This window comes from Pseudophryne corroboree, chromosome 2 (genome assembly GCF_028390025.1).
Source record: "Pseudophryne corroboree isolate aPseCor3 chromosome 2, aPseCor3.hap2, whole genome shotgun sequence".
NCBI classification, from domain to species: Eukaryota; Metazoa; Chordata; class Amphibia; order Anura; family Myobatrachidae; genus Pseudophryne; species Pseudophryne corroboree.
Genome location: NC_086445.1, coordinates 812,749,350 through 812,770,474, shown reverse-complemented (window position 1 = coordinate 812,770,474; position 21,125 = coordinate 812,749,350). Strand labels below are relative to the sequence as shown.

General features: G+C 45.4%; 1 protein-coding gene across 1 annotated transcript in view; it reads left to right on the top strand.

The window, feature by feature from the left end:
• MYOG (myogenin) overlaps positions 1-21,125 on the top strand; it is a 491,596-nt gene that overhangs the window by 385,305 nt on the left and 85,166 nt on the right. The window contains exon 5 of the mRNA XM_063955669.1: positions 19,978-20,063. Coding sequence (XP_063811739.1) covers positions 19,978-20,063 — 86 coding nt within the window. The remainder of the gene's footprint in view (positions 1-19,977; positions 20,064-21,125) is intronic.

Sequence of the window (21,125 nt, the reverse complement as noted above, 5' to 3'; positions counted from 1 at the left end):
ATAGAGCCCCTAGCGAATAGGGGAGAGCACACCGAAATGAATCTCAGTTTGCGGACGCCGCACTACTCATATGAACATTACGCTGAAGAGAGGAGAACAAGAAATCAAATGTTATTGCTGTGATAACCCTGTCTGAACTGTGAATAAACTGCTTGCTTATGTGATGAGATGTCCTGGCGTGCAATGCTTAAAAAATGACTGATGGACCTGGCCCTGCCCGCTATCACAATATAATCCTCCACCATTCTTTCAGTGGTGACAGAATCATATGCAGTGACAGACATGTCAGTAATCGTTGGCAGGTCCTTCAGTCCAGACCAGATGTCAGCTTTCGCTCCTGACTGCCCTGCATCACCGCCAGCGGGTGGTATAGGAAATCTTATCCTTTTCCTTGCAGCACCAGTGGCTGGAGAAATTGAAGGAGGAGCTGTTGACGGGTCACGTTCCGCTTGAGTTGACAATTTACTCACCAGCAGGTCTTTGCACCTCTGCACACTTGTGTCTGCCGGAAAGAGAGATACAACATTGGCTTTAAACCTAGGATCGAGCATGGTGGCCAAAATGTAGTGCTCTAATTTCAACAGATTGACCACCCTTGAATCCTGGCAAAGCGAATGAAGGGCTCCATCCACAAGTCCCACATACTTTGCGGAATCGTTCCGTCTTAGCTCCTCCTTCAATTTATCCATCTGCTTCTGCAAAAGCCTGATGAGGGGAATGACCTGACTCAAGCTGACAGTGTCTGAACTGACTTCACGTGTGGCAAGTTCGAAGGGTTGGAGAACCTTGCACAAGATGGAAATCATTCTCCACTGCGCTTGAGTCAGGGGCATTACCCCTCCTTTCCCTGTATCGTAGGTGGATGTATAGGCTTGAATGGCCTTTTACTGCTCCTCCATCCTCTGAAGCATATAGAGTGTTGAATTCCACCTCGTTACCACCTCTTGCTTCAGTTGATGGCAGGGCAGGTTGAGGCGTGTTTGCTGGCGCTCCAGTCTTTGGCACGCGGTGGCTGATTGCTGAAAGTGGGCCGCAATTCTTCGGGCCACCGACAGCATCTCCTGAACACTCCTGTCATTTTTCAAAAAAGTCTGCACCACCAAATTAATTGTATGTGCAAAACATGGGACGTGCTGGAATTTGCCCAGATGTAATGCACGCACAATATTGGTGGCATTGTCCGACATCACAAAATCCCCAGGAGAGTCCAATTGAGGTAAGCCATTCTGCAATGATGTTCCTCAGTTTCCGTAAGAGGTTGTCAGCTGTGTGCCTCTTACGGAAAGTGGTGATACATAGCGTATCCTGCCTAGGAACGAGTTGGTGTTTGCGAGATGCTGCTACTGGTGCCACTGCTGTTGTTGCTGCGGGAGGCCATACATCTACCCAGTGGGCTGTTACAGTCATATAGTCCTTAGTCTGCCTAGTTCCACTTGTCCACATGTCTGTGGTTAAGTGGACACTGGATACAACAGCATTTTATAGGACACTGGTGACTCTTTTTCTGATGTCTGTGTACATTCTCGTTATCGCCTGCCTAAAGAAGTGGAACCTAGATGGGATTTGATACCGGGGACACAGTACCTCAAACAATTCTCTAAGTCCCACTGAACTAATGGTGGATACCGGATGCACGTCTAACACCAACATAGCTGTCAAGGCCTCAGTTATCCGCTTTGCAAAAGGATGACTGCTGTCATATTTCATCTTCCTCACAAAGGACTGTTGAACAGTCAGTTGCTTACTGGAAGTGGTACAAGTGGTCTTCTGACTTCTCCTCTGGGATGATGATTGACTCCCAGCAGCAACAGCAGGCGTACCACTCAAGGATCCTTCGGAGGAATCCCAGTTAGGAGAGGAATCCTCAGTCTTGACAGTGACATGGCCTGCAGGACTACTTACGTTTCTGACTGAGGAGGAAGTTGACGTTGAGGGAGTTGGTGATGTGGCTTGCAGGAGCTTGGGTACAGGAGGAAGAAGGGATTTAGGTGTCAGTAGACTGCTTACGCTCTAACCCAAAGTTTCACAACTTGACACTGACTTATGATAAATGCGCAGCAGGTGACATATAAGGGAGGATGTTCCTAGGTGGTTAACATCCATACCCCTACTTATTACAGATTGACAGAGGCAACAGATGGCTTGACACCTGTTGTCCGGATTTGTGGAGAAATAATTCCACACCGAAGAGGTGGCTTTTTTGGTAGTTTGCCCAGGCATCACAATGGGCTTCTTCATCCCATGGACAACAGGTGTCTCCCCCGGTGCCTGACTTAAACAAACCACATCACCATCAGAATCCTCATCGTCAACTTCCTCCTCAGCGCCAGCAACACCCATATCCTCATCCTGGTGTACTTCAACAGTGACATCTTCAATTTCAATATCAGGAACTGGACTGTGGGTGCTCCTTCAAGCACTTGCAGGGGGCGTGCAAATGGTGGAAGGAGCCACCTTTCCTGTTCAGTGTTGGGAAGGTCAGGCATCGCAACCGCCGACACACTTGGACTCTCCTTGGGGATTTGTGACACCATCTCAGAACGCACAGTTCTTTTCTGTGATCTTTCCAGCTTAACTATTTTCATTTTTCTAGCGGGAGGATGAGGGCTTCCATCGTCATGTGAATCTGAACCACTAGTCATGAACATAGGCCAGGGCCTCAGCCATTCCTTGCCACTCCATGTCGTAAATGGCATATTGGTAAGTTTTACGTTTCTCCTCAGACCATTTAAATTTCTTTTATTGGGTCTTTTTACTGAACTTTGGCTTTTTGGATTTTACATGCCCTATACTATCACAATGGGCATCGGCCTTGGCAGACGACGTTGATGGCATTTCATCGTCTATGTCATGGCTAGTGGCAGCAGCTTCAGCACTAGGAGGAAGTGGTTCTTGATCTTTTCCTATTTTATCTTCCAAATGTTTGTTCTCCATTATTTTTCTGGAGTTGTATAACACAATATGCGGCACAAGAGAGTGTACCCCTACACCTCACAGGGCAAACCCTGTAAAAAAATATTTGGATTAAAAATTAATAACCCCTTTATTTGGAGTAAATAATATACAGCACAGGACAGCACCACTGAACTTATATGGCAGCACCACTGGACTGTATTTATACGGAATTATATGGATTTATATGGAATTATACGGCAGTATTCCGAGAATTATACGGCAATATCACAGGAATTATATGCCAGTATCACAGGAATTATATGGCAGTATCACAGGAATTATACGCCAGTATTCCAAGAATTATACGGCAATATCACAGGAATTATACGCCAGTATCACAGGAATTATAGGGCAGTATCACAGGATTTATTCGCCAGTATTCCGAGAATTATAGGGCAATATCACAGGAATTATATGGCAATATCATAGTAATTATACGCCAGTATTCCGAGAATTATACGGCAATGTCACAGGAATTATAAACCAGTATTCCGAGAATTATACGGCAATGTCACAGGAATTATACGCCAGTATTCTGACAATTATTTGGCAATATCACAGGAATTATACGCCAGTATTCCGAGATTTATATGGCAATATCACAGGAATTATACGGCAATGTCACAGGAATTATACGCCAGTATCACGGGAATTATATGGCAGTATCATAGGAATTATACGCCAATATTCTGGGAATTATATGGCAGTATCACAGGAATTATACGCCAGTATTCCGAGAATTATACGGCAATGTCACAGGAATTATACGCCAGTATTCCGAGTGTTATATGGCAATGTCACAGGAATTATATGCAAGTATTCCGAGAATTATATGGCAATATCACAGGAATTATATGGCAATATCATAGGAATTATACACCAGTATTCCGAGAATTATACGCCAATGTCACAGGAATTATACACCAGTATCACGGGAATTATACGGCAATATCACGGGAATTTTACGCCAGTATCACAGGAATTATACTACAGCAACACTGGATATATAGCAGCAGAGGACACCACCACTGTGACTGGTAACTGGACTGATGATGCACAAGACACTTCCCCTGGTCCAATGCAGGACAACACAGCACCACTGAAAGGGACTTATACAGCTACACTGGATATATGGCAGCAGAGGACACCACCACTGTGACTGGTCACTGGACTGATGCTGCACAAGTCACTTCCCCTGGTCTAATGCAGGACAACACAGCACCACTGAAAGTGACTTATACAGCTACACTGGATATATGGCATCAGAGGACACCACCACTGTGACTGGTCGCTGGACTGATGCTGCACAAGACACTACCCCTGGTCTAATGCAGGACAACACAGCACCACTGAAAGGGACTTATACAGCTACACTGGATATATGGCAGCAGAGGACACCACCACTGTGACTGGTCACTGGACTGATGCTGCACAAGACACTTCCCCTGGTCCAATGCAGGACAACACAGCACCACTGAAAGGGACTTATACAGCTACACTGGATATATGGCAGCAGAGGACACCACCACTGTGACTGGTCACTGGACTGATGCTGCACAAGACACTACCCCTGGTCTAATGCAGGAAAAACACAGCACCACTGAAAGTGACTTATACAGCTACACTGGATATATGGCATCAGAGGACACCACCACTGTGACTGGTCACTGGACTGATGCTGCACAAGACACTACCCCTGGTCTGATGCAAGACAACACAGCAAAAATGCAAGGGACTTATACAGCAGCCAGCAGCACTGGGGACATATAGCAGCAGAGGACACCAACGACTTTTAGGAGACAGATGGTCACATCCTCACCTCAGTAATGTCAGTGGGAATTTCCTACTGTTATGTGGGCCACTGTCTGATCCTGCGGAACTCCGTCAGCGGTCAGCCACAGAACACTTCAAGTTCTGTGTGTGGGTTGGCGGGCCGCGGGAGGGAGGACAGGACAGTGCAGGACGGGCGGGCGTGAGGAAGCGTGGTGTGACGTCAGCACGTCACACCACTGCCAGGAACACAGCACAGGGCGGACAGGAGCACAGCGCAGGGTGGGCAGGAGGGAACGCGGTGTTACGTCAGCACATCACATCACAAGTCAGCTGGTGCTGGACAGGGCTGTGTCTCGGCAGCGCAACCGTCCATTACCGCCGGGAATTTAATTTTTACCCCACTTGGGGTAATTTACCCCTGTTCCCTGACCACTGAGTTAGAAGCAGGTAGATATGGGCAGCAGGCACAGAATGGGAGTTTGAGCGGGATGCAGTCAATTTATCTACAATCATAATCCCGACGGTCAAAAAACCGACAACCGTTGACCAATGGACAAAATACAGACAAGATCAAAACCTGACATGGTCAAAATACCGACATTAAAAAATGTTGACATAGTCAAAATACCGACATTTAAAATGTTGACAAGTCAAAAAACAACAACATGATGTTTTTCAGGATTTTTTCATTGGAACCGACTTGTTCATACGTTACCATCCCAGTGGACATGGAGGGGGAATATAATAATGTGCCCGAAGCACTCGCCACGCGAGTGGACGCGGTACACTTATACGGTGTCCATGTCGACCTTTTTTTTAAACCCTTGTGTCGACTTTTTGACCTGTTGACATTTTAAATATAGTATTTTGACCATGTCGGTATTTTGACCATCGGTTAATGGTTGTCGGTATTTTGACCATCGGGATTTTGATTATACGTAAATCATACTGATCCCGTTTGAGCATCAGACAACATGATATAAGTGACACAGAAAGACACAAATACAAAAGAAACTGAGATGCAAACTTTTACCATAATCAGTAACAACAACCTGAGGTGCAGGGCCGGACTGGCCATCTGGCACTTCTGGCAAATGCCAGAAGGGCCGATGGCCACTTGGGCCGGTCCAGCGGTCACTGAGACACGCTGCCGCTCAGTCCGGCGGCAGCATGTCTCAGCTGTCAGGAGAGGAGAGCAGAGCGCCCGCCAGCGCGGCTGTGTCTGGTGCTGCGGCGGCTTCTTTCAAACCAGACGCCGGTTCGTGAGCCAATCAGAGCTCGCGGACCGGCAGCCAATCAGTAGCCGCCGGTCCGCGAGCTCTGATTGGCTCACGAACCCGCGGCTGGTTTGAACGAAGCCGCCGCAGCACCAGACACAGCCGCGCTGGCGGGCGCTCTGCTCTCCTGATTCACCCCCGTCCCTCACAGCCCGGAGGAGCAGCAGCAGCAGCAGTAGCAGTGCAGCAGCGGTAAGTAGCTGCAGCACTGGCTGCTGTGGGGACAATTGTATACCTGGCACTGTGGGGGCAATTGGCTGGCACTGTGGGGCATTTGTATACCTGGCACTGTGGGGGCAATTGTTTACCTGGCACTGTGGGGGCATTTGTATACCTGGCACTGTGGGGGCATTTGTATACCTGGCACTGTGGGGGCAATTGTTTACCTGGCACTGTGGGGGCATTTGTATACCTGGCACTGTGGGGGCATTTGTATACCTGGCACTGTGGGGGCAATTGTTTACCTGGCACTGTGGGGGCATTTGTATACCTGGCACTGTGGGGGCATTTGTATACCTGGCACTGTGGGGGCATTTGTATACCTGGCACTGTGGGGGCAATTGTATACCTGGCACTGTGGGGGCAATTGTTTACCTGGCACTGTGGGGGCATTTGTATACCTGACACTGTGGGGGCATTTGTATACCTGGCACTGTGGGGGCAATTGTATACCTGGCACTGTGGGGGCAATTGTTTACCTGGCACTGTGGGGGCATTTGTATACCTGACACTGTGGGGGGATTTGTATACCTGGCACTGTGGGGGCATTTGTATACCTGGCACTGTGGGGGTATTTGTATACCTGGCACTGTGGGGGCAATTGTTTACCTGGCACTGTGGGGGCATTTGTATACCTGGCACTGTGGGGGCATTTGTATACCTGGCACTGTGGGGGCAATTGTTTACCTGGCACTGTGGGGGCATTTGTATACCTGGCACTGTGGGGGCATTTGTATACCTGGCACTGTGGGGGCAATTGTTTACCTGGCACTGTGGGGGCATTTGTATACCTGGCACTGTGGGGGCATTTGTATACCTGGCACTGTGGGGGCATTTGTATACCTGGCACTGTGGGGGAAATTGTATACCTGGCACTGTGGGGGCAATTGTTTACCTGGCACTGTGGGGGCATTTGTATACCTGACACTGTGGGGGCATTTGTATACCTGGCACTGTGGGGGCAATTGTATACCTGGCACTGTGGGGGCAATTGTTTACCTGGCACTGTGGGGGCATTTGTATACCTGACACTGTGGGGGGATTTGTATACCTGGCACTGTGGGGGCATTTGTATACCTGGCACTGTGGGGGTATTTGTATACCTGGCACTGTGGGGGCAATTGTTTACCTGGCACTGTGGGGGCATTTGTATACCTGGCACTGTGGGGGCATTTGTATACCTGGCACTGTGGGGGCAATTGTTTACCTGGCACTGTGGGGGCATTTGTATACCTGGCACTGTGGGGCATTTGTATACCTGGCACTGTGGGGGCATTTGTATACCTGGCACTGTGGGGGCAATTGTATACCTGGCACTGTGGGGGCAATTGTTTACCTGGCACTGTGGGGGCATTTGTATACCTGACACTGTGGGGGCATTTGTATACCTGGCACTGTGGGGGCAATTGTATACCTGGCACTGTGGGGGCAATTGTTTACCTGGCACTGTGGGGGCATTTGTATACCTGACACTGTGGGGGCATTTGTATACCTGGCACTGTGGGGGCATTTGTATACCTGGCACTGTGGGGGCATTTGTATACCTGGCACTGTGGGGGCAATTGTGGATCTGGCACTGCACTATTGGGGGCATATAATGTAAATTTCGGCTCATACTGGGTGCTATAATGTAAATTTCGGCTCATACTGGGTGCTATAATGTGAATTTCGGCTCATACTGTGTGGTATAATGTGAAAGAGGCACCAGTACTAGATAGTATAAGGGGTCCTACTATTGTGGTGCATAATGCGTATAAGGGGTGTATGGTGTGATAAACTACACTGAAGGACACGCCCCCTTTTGAGTGGTCACGCCCCCTTTTCCGGAGCGCGCGTGCCTTCGGCGCGCGCTTATTTACAAACTTCACATTTACATACCCCCACTTTAAAATTTCCACTTCAACCACAGGTTGTGTGTATTTTAATAGAAAATGATGTACGCTTGTATGTTGTTAGAATATTAATTATATTTGTAAGAGCATAGACTAATAAGTGGGAGGAGTCAGGAATAGTAAGGGGAGGAGTCACAGAGGTGGGCCTGTGTGCTTCAAAAATGCCAGGGCCTATTTTTAGTCCCAGTCCGGCCCTGCTGAGGTGACATGGGGCCCAGATGATAGGTCGACAGTTACTAGGTCGACAGTCAATATGTCTACACCATATAGCCAACATGCATTAGGTAGACATTGTCAAAATGTCAACGTGGCAATGGTCGACACTGCAAAAGGTCAACATGACTATTTTTTTGTTTTTTTTGCATTGCTTCAACTTTTTCAGACTTTTTCATTCACATGGACTACGACTGGGAATAATAACCTGTGCTGAGTGCAGCGGTAGGAGAGCTAGGCACCTTGCCTGAAGCATGGACAGTAAAGCGAGCCATGGGAGGGGATGCGGTGCACTTATTGGGGTTCCACGTGCTAATACAAAGAAAATGACACCAAAATGAACTAAAAAAAAAACCTCATGACGACCTTTTTATGTGTCGACCTTTACCCTCTCGACCTTTTGTCAATGTCAACGTCGTGCATGTCGACCTTTTGGGGTTGACCTAATAACTGTTGACCTTGTATTCCACACCCAGGTGACGTGTGGCTGATATGGAGAGTGCTTTTGCTTCATTGTTGGGGCAAACTTGTGGCAGGATTGCAGAATATGTGGGGTAGAGGGTAGAATCCCAAAGTAGTTCAGAACAGGGCATTGCCTGTCACTGAGATTCCATGTTCCTGCTGCTGTGCTCTCAATCAGCGGCTGGCGATGACAATTTGGTGAGGACTTACTATAATCATAAGAGGTGTCAGTTCAGCAGGGATCATGCTGCTCCCAGCCCCTCTCTCTTCACCTCCAGGTACTGTGTGTGCGCGGATAAGTACATCGGGGGAGTTGTAGTCCCATTCTCCAGGCACACACAGATACAAGCCATGGGTTGCAATGTAGTAAGGCAGCCACAGCTGCTGCACCCTGCAGTGTCCTTATATTTGCTGCTTCTGACTATCCATTTGCATTGAGTGGGATGGATATGAATTGTGGCCCTCATTCCGAGTTGTTCGCTCGCAAGCTGCTTTTAGCAGCATTGCACATGCTAAGCAGCCGCCTACTGGGAGTGAATCTTAGCTTATCAAAATTGCGAACGAAAGATTCGCAATATTGCGAAAAGACTTCTCTGTGCAGTTTCTGAGTAGCTCGAGACTTACTCTTCCAGTGCGATCAGTTCAGTGCTTGTCGTTCCTGGTTTGACGTCACAAACACACCCAGCGTTCGCCCAGACACTCCTCCGTTTCTCCAGCCACTCCCGCGTTCTTCCCAGAAATGGTAGCGTTTTTTCACACACTCCCATAAAACGGCCAGTTTCCGCCCAGAAACACCCACTTCCTGTCAATCACACTCCGATCTCCAGTACGAAGAAAAAACCTTGTAATGCCGTGAGTAAAATACCAATCTTCATAGCAAATTTACTTGGCGCAGTCGCAGTGCGAACATTGCGCATGCGCAGTTAGCGGAAAATCGCTGTGATGCAAAGAAAATTACCGAGCGAACAACTCGGAATGACCACCAGTGTTTTAATAAAACCATGCTATGGCACTAGACGCTGCTGTGTGAAGATCTCAGAACTAACTTATCAACTTCATTACACGGACATCATTCATATGGTAGGGTGAAAAAACACAGGGAAGTAGAATATGCGGGGGGGGGGGGGGGGGCGCGTCCCTTACTTTGACAGGGGCGCTCAGACCCCTATACACAACCCTAGACATATTGTTTAGCATTGACCTTAGTTGCACTATTTATTTATAAAGTCTCCATGTACAGTATTACATTGAAAGAATTATTATACAAACAAACAACATACAATGGGCTCTATTCAGCAAGAAAGTCGATATTGCCCCGATCATCATTACCAGGGCAATATCGGCACGGAAACATTTTTGAACACTTTTTCTTTCAGGCTATTCAGCATAAAACTTCACAGGAACAGCGGTTGCGGTAGCAGCTGTCCCTGCAAAGTTCTAGAAGGTTTTATTTTCAGAAATCCGAAAACAAAACCTTCTGTTTTTCGTTCTGTGCCTGCTCATCAAGCAGCAATTGGTAGCCCAGCTCAAGCCTCCCAAAGCTTCTGCTCTGTTCGGACGTGTAGATTCTGCTCTCCTGTGTAGTGTGACCTTGTCTGCCCACAGCCGCACCCTGCATATGAAACCGCTGCACTGCATTACCAGCTTATTGTAAGTTCCTGCTGCTGCAGAACGTCTTCTGTGTACAACGAACTATTAACTCTGTTCTCTGAATAAACCTCCATTCTGGTGCCATTGTGTGGACTAACATCCATATCCGCCACCGGAACAGTCTCCAACAGGTTATGGGCCCAGTACCCCAAGCCGGAAAGGCATTCTGAAAGAGGTACCCAAAAATAAAAGGCAGCTTATTAAGAAAGGAGTATTTTTATTAAACATAAAGAAGAATGTACAGTATAGGGAACAGCATGAACTTTGCAAAGCTAAAAGGCTCAGAGAATTACACAACGTGGAAATTCGCCATGGGAATGCAGTTTAAGCGGGAAAAGTTATGGAAAATCACAATTGAGTCAGGAGCAGACCCAAACCCTGTTGAAGTGGATAGAGCCATGGGGACGATAGGCTTGACCGTGGAACAACATGTCTACTCCATTATCAGCTGGAAAGTGTCAGCCAAAGACATGTGGGCAACTCTGCAAATGGCGTATGAGGACAAAGGTATGATGAGAAGAATAAACTTGAGGCGTATGCTGTATGGGACAAAGTTAAGTACCTGTAATGACATGAACAATTATATTGATAAAATACTGTCAATAACTCAGCAGTTGGCATCTGTAGGGGCACAGGTGGACAACAAGGAAGTGGCGAAGCTAATGTTACAAAATCTGACACCAGAGTTCGTTTTCCTGGTAGTAGCTTTGGAGTCTAACGATACCAAGCTGACAACAAAAGTTGTAAGAGCCAAGCTGCTGCAGTTCCAAGAACGTATTCCTGTCGAGAAACATGCAGAGGATTCTGCCTTATTCACAGACTGAGGAATTGCAGTGGTACGCAGAGAAAGCGTGACAAATGAGTCTGCATTGAATGTAGCAGATAGTCACAAGAAGGATTGCTGGTACATGGACATGGGGGCAACTATGCATTTCAGTTGTAATCAGGAATGGTTCAATTCACTGACAGCATGTGAATCCATTTCAGTAAAAAGGATTGTAGACAAAATCCTTACTGCTTCAAAATTTGGGACAATCACAGTGCGTCTAAGAATTAAAGGTGAAACAGTTATTACAGACATCCAAGATGTCTTGTTAGTGCCAGATTTGGGGAGCAATGTTATTACTATAAGCGTCCTGGAGAAAAAGAGTTACACAGTCCTGTTTGCAAAAGGAAAATGTGTGGTGCAAAATGAGAAAGGGACTGTAATTGCATCAGCAACCCAGTGCAACCAACTGTATGTCCTAGACACCGAGGACTGTTCTGCAATGTGGCCTCTGATTTAAACCAGTCAATGGAGCTATGGCACAGGCACCTAGGTCATATGACAACATCCAGAAACTACTTGATGGAATGACAACTGGAATCACTGTGAGTAATTCTGAGAGACCTGTGTGTGAGAGTTGTATAAAAGGAAAGCAGACTCGCACCCCATTCCTTAAGTCGGCTAGTAGAGCGGAAATACCACTAGCCCTAGTGAATACTGACATATGTGGTCCGATGGAGATGGAATCAATGAGTGGCTACAGGTATTTTATAACATTTATTGATGATGCCACAAGGATGACGCATGTGTATTTTATGAATGCTAAACGTGAAGTTGTCAGTAAAATTGTGGAATACAAGAACCGGGTGGAGACTCAGACGGGTCTGAAATTAAAAGACTTGAGATCCGACAATGGCGGAGAGTATGACAACAAAGTTTTAGCTGAGTTCTTGAACAAATATGGCATACAGCATCAACTAACAATTGCTTACACACCAGAACAAAATGGTGTGAGTGAGTGAGCAAATCATACAATTGTTGAGAGTGTTGAGTGACACAGGCCTGGAGAAAAGTTTTTGGGCGTAAGCAGTGTCTACGACAGTATACCTTAGAAACTGTTTCGCCCACAGTAGCCGTAAAAGATAAAACACCACTGGAGGCGTGGTCCAGAAAAAATCCAGCTGTCAATCATCTCCGTGTCTTCGGTTGTAAAGCTTATGCACATATACCTAAGGAGAAAAGGAGAAAATTAGATCCAAAGTCAGTGGAATGTATTATGTTAGGATACTGTAAAGAAAGCAAAGGATACAGGCTTTGGGACATTACAAATAAACGTCTTATAAAATCTAGATATGTAGTGTTCCATGAGACAGCACCAATCACTGGAACAGTGGAACAAGAATCGCAGCAACAATATGTATCGCTGGATGTACAAGCAGCAGAAAGCGTGTCTGAACCTGAAAGTGTTAATGTGGATACCCAATCATGGAAACAGAAGTTCCATGAGGAGCAATAAAGGTGTTCCATCCAAGAGATACAGTGAGGAATATGCAAATATAGCTTACTGTGAACCCCAAAATATACAGGAAGCAAAATCAAGTAGCGACTGGAAAGAATGGAAGTCAGCAATAGATACAGAGCTGTCAGCTCTGGATGATAACAGTACATGGACTGTAGTTGACTTGACAAGCCGAATAACCATAAGAGAACAAGTGGGCCTTTTGCAGAAAGCTGAATGTGGATGGGACTATTGCTCATTATAAAGCCCACCTTGTTGCTACAGGATACACACAAGAATCCAGGATCGACTAAAGAGAGATCTTTTCGCCTGTTGCAAGGTACAGCATCTTGAGGTTAGTCGTTGCCATTGCTACACTTTACGATTTGTTGTTATACCAGTTAGACTTTGATTCTGCATTCCTAAATGGAGAGTTAATTGAGGAGAATTAAATGAAACCACCTGAGCATTATGATGAGAGTATTTTCCAAAAGGGAAAAGTTTGTTTCTTAAAGAAATCTTTGTACGGCATAAAGCAAAGTGGTCCTTGTTGGTATGTAAAGCTGGATGCCGTGCTGCTGGAAATTAACTTTGCTAGATCAGAGACTGATCACTACTTATATCACAAAACTATTGAGGAAAAACGGTTCATCATAGTTGTATATGTGGATGATCTATTGCTAGCAGGTCAAGAAGAGCACATTACTGATGTAAAACAACAGCTGAAACAAAGATTCAAGCTAAAGGATCTAGGGCCTCCAAATCATTTGTTAGGCATGAGAATGGTATAAAACCTAAAAGAAGGGACTGTTACAATTGATCAACAGACATATATTGAAGCAATATTTTGCAAGTATGGAATGTCTGCTGCAAAGCCAGTGAGCACTCCTATTGACAAAAGCATAAAGATGGTAAAGGCTATGTCACCAACCAGCCAGGAGGAGATAGAGGAAATGAGAGAGATTCCTTATCAAAATGCAGTTGGTAGCTTGATGTATGCAAGTATTGGGACTCACCCCAACATCACACATGTAGTGAGCCGGGCAAGCCAGTTTGCAATCAATCCTGGGAGGTAACACTGGATTGCAGTCTAAAGAATTTTAAGATACCTGAGAGGTACAAGTTCATTAATCAAAAGATACAACTTTGAAAGTTTTCTATGATGCCGATTGGAGATCAGATGAGGATGACCATCATTCCTATATGGGATACTTGTTCGTTTTGGCAGGTGCAGCCATCAGTTGGGTGAGCAGAAAGCAACACACTGTTGCCCAATCCACCACTGAGGCAGAGTACATAGCACTTACAACAACTGCAAAATAAGCCTTATGGATAAAGGAGACTTTATATGAGCTTAGCCTTCTTTACCACAGTGAGACCATCAACAATGCGTGTGATAACAAGGGTGCAATTTATTTGTCTTCCAGCACCAGGCATTATGGATGTTCCAAACACATTGCCATTAGACATCACTTTATCTGTGAGTTAGTGCAAAATAAGTCTGTCAATGTGGATTACATAGCAAGCGAGAACAATGCTGTTAACTAAGGGACTGTCATCACACTTGCTGAATATGTTCCTGACAAAATGTGGACTTGAATACTTTTGAGAAATGTTGATTTGGTTTACTGTTCGCTTACCATGCTTTATTAATCTGTTTCCGATTACAGGTAAACTTTATTGAAAAATGCTTATATATGTGACCAGAGACAGCCTTGAGTGAGGGGGGGGGTGTTAGGGAGTGGAGCACTCCGTGGTCTGTCTCCATTCCAGCACTAGATGCACCTTCCCTGCTCGTGCGTTTACCCTCTAGTGTCAGTTCAATGCGGGTGGAGGTGCCTGATGTATACTGTCCGGGCTGGACCACGTTATTCTGCCTGAGTTCTTCCTGCGAGAGACAAGCTGCATAGACATGCAGCTTCTGCTCTTCTGCGTAGTGTGACCTTGTCTGCCCGCAGCCGCACCCTGCATATGTGTAACCGCTGTGAAACCGCTGTACTGCATTACCAGCTTATTGTAAGTTCCTGCTGCTGCAGAATCTCTTCTGTGTACAACGAACTGTTAACTCTGCTCTCTGAATAAGCCTCCATTCTGGTTAAGTGCCATTGTGTGGACTAACATCCATATCCGACACCACAACACTCAGGTTGCACCTCTTTGCAGGTGCTACTGTTTCTTCATTAACTGGAATGTTATCCATTCTATAGATCTACACTAAAAAGGTCTAAAGTCAATAGGTCATCCACTAATTGGTCGACAGGGTCAAAAGTCGGACAGGGTCAAAAGTCGACAGGGTCAATAGGTCGACATGTAAAAGGTAGACAGGTCAAAAAGTCGACATGTAAAAGGTAGACAGGGCCGAAAGGTTGACCATTGTCACAATGGTCGACACAAGGTTTTTTTATATTTGGCGTCATTTATTTTTCTACTTTTTCAGATTTTACTATTAAAGTAGACTACGATTGGGAATAGAAACCTGAGCAAGCGAAGCGAGCCTTGCGAGGGGATGCTGTACACTAATAGGGCTTATTAGCGGCAAAAAAGTGACAAAACACCCCCACAAAATTGTCTACCTTTTTTGTGTCAACCATTTCCATGTTGACCTTTTGACCCTGTTGACCTAATGCATGTCGACCATTAGTGGTTGACCTATTGGCCCTCATTCCGAGTTGATCGCTTGCTAGCTGCTTTTAGCAGCAGTGCAAACGCTAGGCCGCCGCCCTCTGGGAGTGTATCTTTGCTTAGCAGAAGTGCGAACGAAAGGTTAGCAGAACTGCTCGAAAACATTTTCATGCAGTTTATGAGCAGCTCCAAACCTACTCCTACCTTGCGATCACTGCAGACAGTTTAGTTCCTGTTTTGACGTCACAAACACGCCCTGCGTTCGGCCAGCCACTCCCCCGTTTCCCCAGGCATGCCTGCGTTTTTACCTGTCACGCCTGCGTTTTTAGCACACTCCCTGAAAACGGCCAGTTACCACCCAAAAACACCCACTTCCTGTCAATCACTCACCGATCAACATAGCGACAGAAAAGTGTCGCTAGACCTTGTGTAAAACTGCATAGTTTTGTGTGAAAGTACTTTGCACGTGCGTACTGCGGCCCGTACGCATGCGCAGAACAGCCAATTTTTAGCCTGATCGCTGTGCTGCGAACAACGGCAGCTAGCGATCAACTTGGAATGAGGGCCATTGACTGTAGACCTTTTTAGTGTAGACCTAATAATCCACTCCCAACAGGAAAAGTGCCATTTGGGCGCACAAACGGATCACTTTTCATACATTTCAGCTCCCCACCCCTGGCAGGTGTGAGCTGTATTGTAGACACCGGCCACAAATACTTTGAATGTCGCCCAATGTCTGCAGTTACCGAATATACAAATAACACACTTACACACTTCTTATACAGAATCTCCCTTTCTGTATTTAACCACTGCCTAATCTTGTCCTGTTACTGGATTCTGCTCTTGAGCATTGCCTAACCTGTTTTTGGACATTGCTCTGTATCACTGTCAGCTCATACATCCTACCTGTCTGAAGAGCAGTGCTTGTATCAACTTCATCTGTGCCCTCTACCTGTGAGCTAAATGTGAAAACCTTGTGAAGCGGTTCTAGGGATCTTCTTATCTCAATGGGTATTGCCATAACAGATATATGTTCATGATATCAATACTGTACTTTATTATCAGCTGGGACAATGTTCTAGCTTCTCAGAATGTGGCTATGTAGCAGTACCATGTTAAAAACTACACTGCACTAAGACTCCCATTAAACCTATGGATGCACACTCTAAAATGACTAAAGTCTCATCATAATGACACAAAGGAAATGGAATAACCTGAACCTGATGAATAGTTAGTATTCATGCCCTACAGCACTGAGGTCATGTGTTCGATTCCCACCAGGGCCCTAACTGTGTGGAGTTTGTATATTCCCCCCATGCTTGCGCGTGTTGCCCCGGGTACTCTGGTTTTGTCCCATAATCCCAAAAAATACTTGTAGGTTAATTGTCTGCCAACAAAAAATTAACAATAGTGTGCAAGTGTGTGCGTGTATGTTGTCAGACTAGATGGGCCTAAGGGTTCTTATCTGTCATCAAATTATATGTTTAATGTGAACACTGAACATAAACTCACTTTTTGATTATTAAAATATGAGACTGAAGCATTTAGTTTTGGAAGTCTTTGCAACAAAATGATGATGAAGATAATAATGAAGTATGACAATTAGTGTTTTGATCTTGATGATAATAAAGAATAAAACCCTCATTTGGAAGAATAAGATAATTATAATGTGTTTTGTAGTCCCAATAATATCAATTATAAAGTTGAAAATAATGATGTGGGCAGTGGTTCAGTATATGTAATACTTAAAGATAATATAATAACTAGAATAAAATCCCCCTGAACAAGAATAAGCACAATTAAGTGCAAAGGATGCTGTGAAAGGTTGTCTTGGCAATGTAGGGCATACTAGTCAATTCAATTGTTTGAAAAGTCGGTTGGGTGTCTGTTTTTTCCTATTAGATCTTTTTGTTTCTTTTTGCTTTACATAAATAGAAACAGTATACATACAGACTACTATAACCACCAGCACTATAAATTAGTGATGAGCGGATTCGGTTTTACTCGGTTCTCAAAACCGAATCTTATTGGCTCACTGATGTCACGTGTTTTGGATAGCCAATAAGATTCGGTTTTGAGAACCGAGTAAAACCGAGTAAAACCGAATCCGCTCATCACTACTATAAATAAACTACTGTAGCATTTGTAAGGTGTGAAGTACCTAATATCTTGTCCATTGTTAGGGAGAGATGTACTAAGCCTTGAAGAGTGATAAAGTGGAGAGAGATAAAGTACCCACCAATCAGCTCCTAACTGTCATGTTACAGACTTACAGACTGTGCTTGAAAAATGACAGTTAGGCTGATTGGTTGGTAGTTTATTTTTCTCCCCTTTATCACTCTCCAAAGCTTAATACATCTCCCCCTTAAGGGTGTATTCAATTGTTGCTGGAACTGCCGTTTTTTTTGGAAAGATAGCAGTTTCTGACTTTTTCCCGTTGAATAGTGATTCGACCTATTCAATGGGGCTGTCGTTTTCCCGACAGGTTGGCAATTCCGACTTGTCGTAAAACACGTGGATCGGCAGATTAGCCGCGGATGCACGTGTTTTGTCAGATTTGCAGCCAAATCCGACAGCTTTTATCCCCGTTTCCGACAATGTCAATCCGACTTTAAAAAGTCGGATTTGGCCGCAAATTGAATACTGAAATGTTGGGTCCTTTCCGTCGGAAAGGATCCGACATCAATTGAATACACCCCTTAGTCTGAAAAACATAACATGATATATTGATTCACCTTCTGAATTACACCAGTTGTCAGTTCCTGTGCGGTATGATACGTTATAGTTTACATCCAATGTAGGGCATACCAAGCAAGTGAGGAAAGGTGGATGTTGTTTGAATTTCAGTGGATATGGCTAGCAATTAGAAGGATAAGGAGAGAGCATGGATGGTGTAAATGAACCCTAGCGTGAATGTGAGTGCCTGTACATGTGGATGGGAATATAGGTGGTCATTCCGAGTTGTTCGCTCGGTAATTTATTTCGCATCGCAGCGATTTTCCGCTAATTGCGCATGCGCAATGTTCGCACTGCGACTGCGCCAAGTAAATTTGCTATGCAGTTAGGAATTTTACTCACGGCATTACAAGGTTTTTTCTTCGTTATGGTGATCGTAATGTGATTGACAGGAAGTGGGTGTTTCTGGGCGGAAACTGTCTGTTTTATGGGTGTGTGTGAAAAAACGCTGCCGTTTCTGGGAAAAACGCGGGAGTGTCTGAAGAAACGGGGGAGTGTCTGGGCGAACGCTGGGTGTGTTTGTGACGTCAAACCAGAAACGAAACAGACTGAACTGATCGCAGTTGCCGAGTAAGTCTGGAGCTACTCAGAAACTGCTAAGAAGTGTCTATTCGCAATTCTGCTAATCTTTCGCTCGCAATTTTACTATGCTAAGATTCACTCCCAGTAGGCGGCGGCTTAGCGTGTGCAATGCTGCTAAAAGCAGCTTGCGAGCGAACAACTCGGAATGAGGGCCATAGACTGTAAACTCTACTGGGGCAGGGCCTGATGTGGGTGGCCATATAATCTCTGTAAAGCTCTGCGGAATATGTGTGCGCTATATAAATAACTGGTAATAATAAATAATCATCAAGCAGGAGAAACCTGTAGGACAGGTGCATTATGTTTTACTAATGTACTTTAAAAAGAGATTTTCCAAATGAAAAAAATCTGACCAGTCAGTTAGTTATTTTACTCAACAGTGGAGTTGGTGGTTCAAATATGGGTTGCACATACATGCGTGACAGCTGTTGTAGTATGACCAATAGGAAGGGTTCATAATTTGCACAATCACATCGTCAGTGTTTTCATCCCTATGGGGGGTGATGGAGAGTTGAATACAATTCCATTTGCGGAACATATCCTACATGCGCTCACCATCCAAACATAAGTCAAGTACAGATAATGCAGAGTTGAACACAAACCACTTGCAGCTGAAGTAACTGGACTGTTACACTATGGGGGTCATTCCGACCCATTTTGCACGCTGCTGTTTGTCGCAGCGATGCGAACGGGACGGTTCTGCGCAGGCGCGTTGTTGCCCGGGGACGGCCGTCGCCGGGCAGCGACGCTGCTAATGACAAAAGCGGTTCCAGCGGCGACTGCAAGGAGATTGACAGGAGGAAGGCGTTCCGGGGCGTCAACTGACCGTTTTCCGTGAGTGGTTCGGTGAACACAGGCGTGTCCAGGCGTTTGGAGGGCAGATGTCTGACATCAATTCCGGGACCTGCATCGCTGGAACGATCGCACAGGGAAAGTAACTCTTACCCTGGTCTTCTTTTACAGGAAACTTTTTTTGCATACAGGGCTGCAGAAGCGTTCACAGCCCTGCTATGCAGATATACACTCCCCCATAGGAGGCGTCTAGTTGATCGCACAGGCAGCAAAAAGTTGCTACGTGCGATCGACTCGGAATGACCCCCTATATTCCCAAGTAGCTTGTGTTCAGTGAGCTTTTTGATTGAATTGTGTTGCTTGAATATTTGATACAACTCTTTTAATAGTCACTGACATTATCTGCCTCATTGATGAATCAATAGGAAGTAAGGAACATTAAACAAGTCCTCTGCGCAAAGTTATCTTACAGCTGTTTACACTGTTCCCATTAATTGCTTCATTCTAAATATATTTTCAATTTATCTTTCATGTTGACAGTAACATATTCATTGGGATACTCAGCCAATTTCAGGGAAAACATCCTGACAATCGTTACTGGATTAATGATATAAGGAAACATTCTGGTAAGTATAAGGGTTTTTGTAACTGGCATTTTTTCAACAGTGAAACAGTATTTTCCCCCTTTACATATTACGCCAATACTACAATATTCATTGGATCTCATGTACTGAATATGTATTTACTCAAAATATGCAAGGTGAATCTTCAAAGTTGATGTATTTATATTATAAAGCTGCCACTTTAAAGGAATTCTGCATATTAATCTTATAAAGTGAGAGAGTACTGAACATGTACAAGTTATGTAAAACTTAAGGCCACCTTTGGTACTATAGTTTCATACCGACATATCATTTATTTTATTTACAATGTGGCAGAATACTGTAGGTTGGTCTCTACTGATTGGGGACACATGGAACAGTGGGGGTAATTCAGACCTGATCGTAGCAGCAAATTTGTTAGCAGTTGGGCAAAATCATGGGGGTCATTCCGACCCGATTGCACGCTGCAGTTTTTTCAGCTGTGCGAACGGTTATGTCCTGCGCATGCACGCGGGTCGCAATGCGCAGGTGCGTTGCTGCCCGGCGATGGGCGGCGATGGGCAGCGACGAATTGAATGAAGAAAGCATTCGCAGCGGCAAAGAAGATTGACAGGAAGAGGCCGGGGGTGTCAACTCACAGTTTTGAAGGCGTGTCCGGGTGAACGTAGGCATGTCCAGCCGTTTCCAGGTAGGGTTCCTGACATCAGCTCTGGACAAGATCATCGCAACGGGTGAGTAAGTCCTGAGTTGTGCAGAAAGTGCACAAACTTTTGTTTGTGCAGCTCTCTGCACAAGCGAGCGCAGCCCTGCACAGCGATACCCCCTCCCCTGTAGGCAGCGACTACCTGATCACAGCAGTGCTAAAAGTAGCCTGCTAGCGATCAGGTCGGAATGAGGGCCCATGTTCACTGCAGGGGGGGCAGATATAACATGTGCAGCGAGAGTTAGATTTGGGTTGGGTGTGTTCAAACTGAAATCTAAGCTGCAGTGTAAAAATATAGCAGCCAGTATTTACTCTGCACAGAAACAAAATAACCCACCCAAATCAGGGATGTGTAGTCAGGGGAGGCAGTGCCTCCCCTGTGA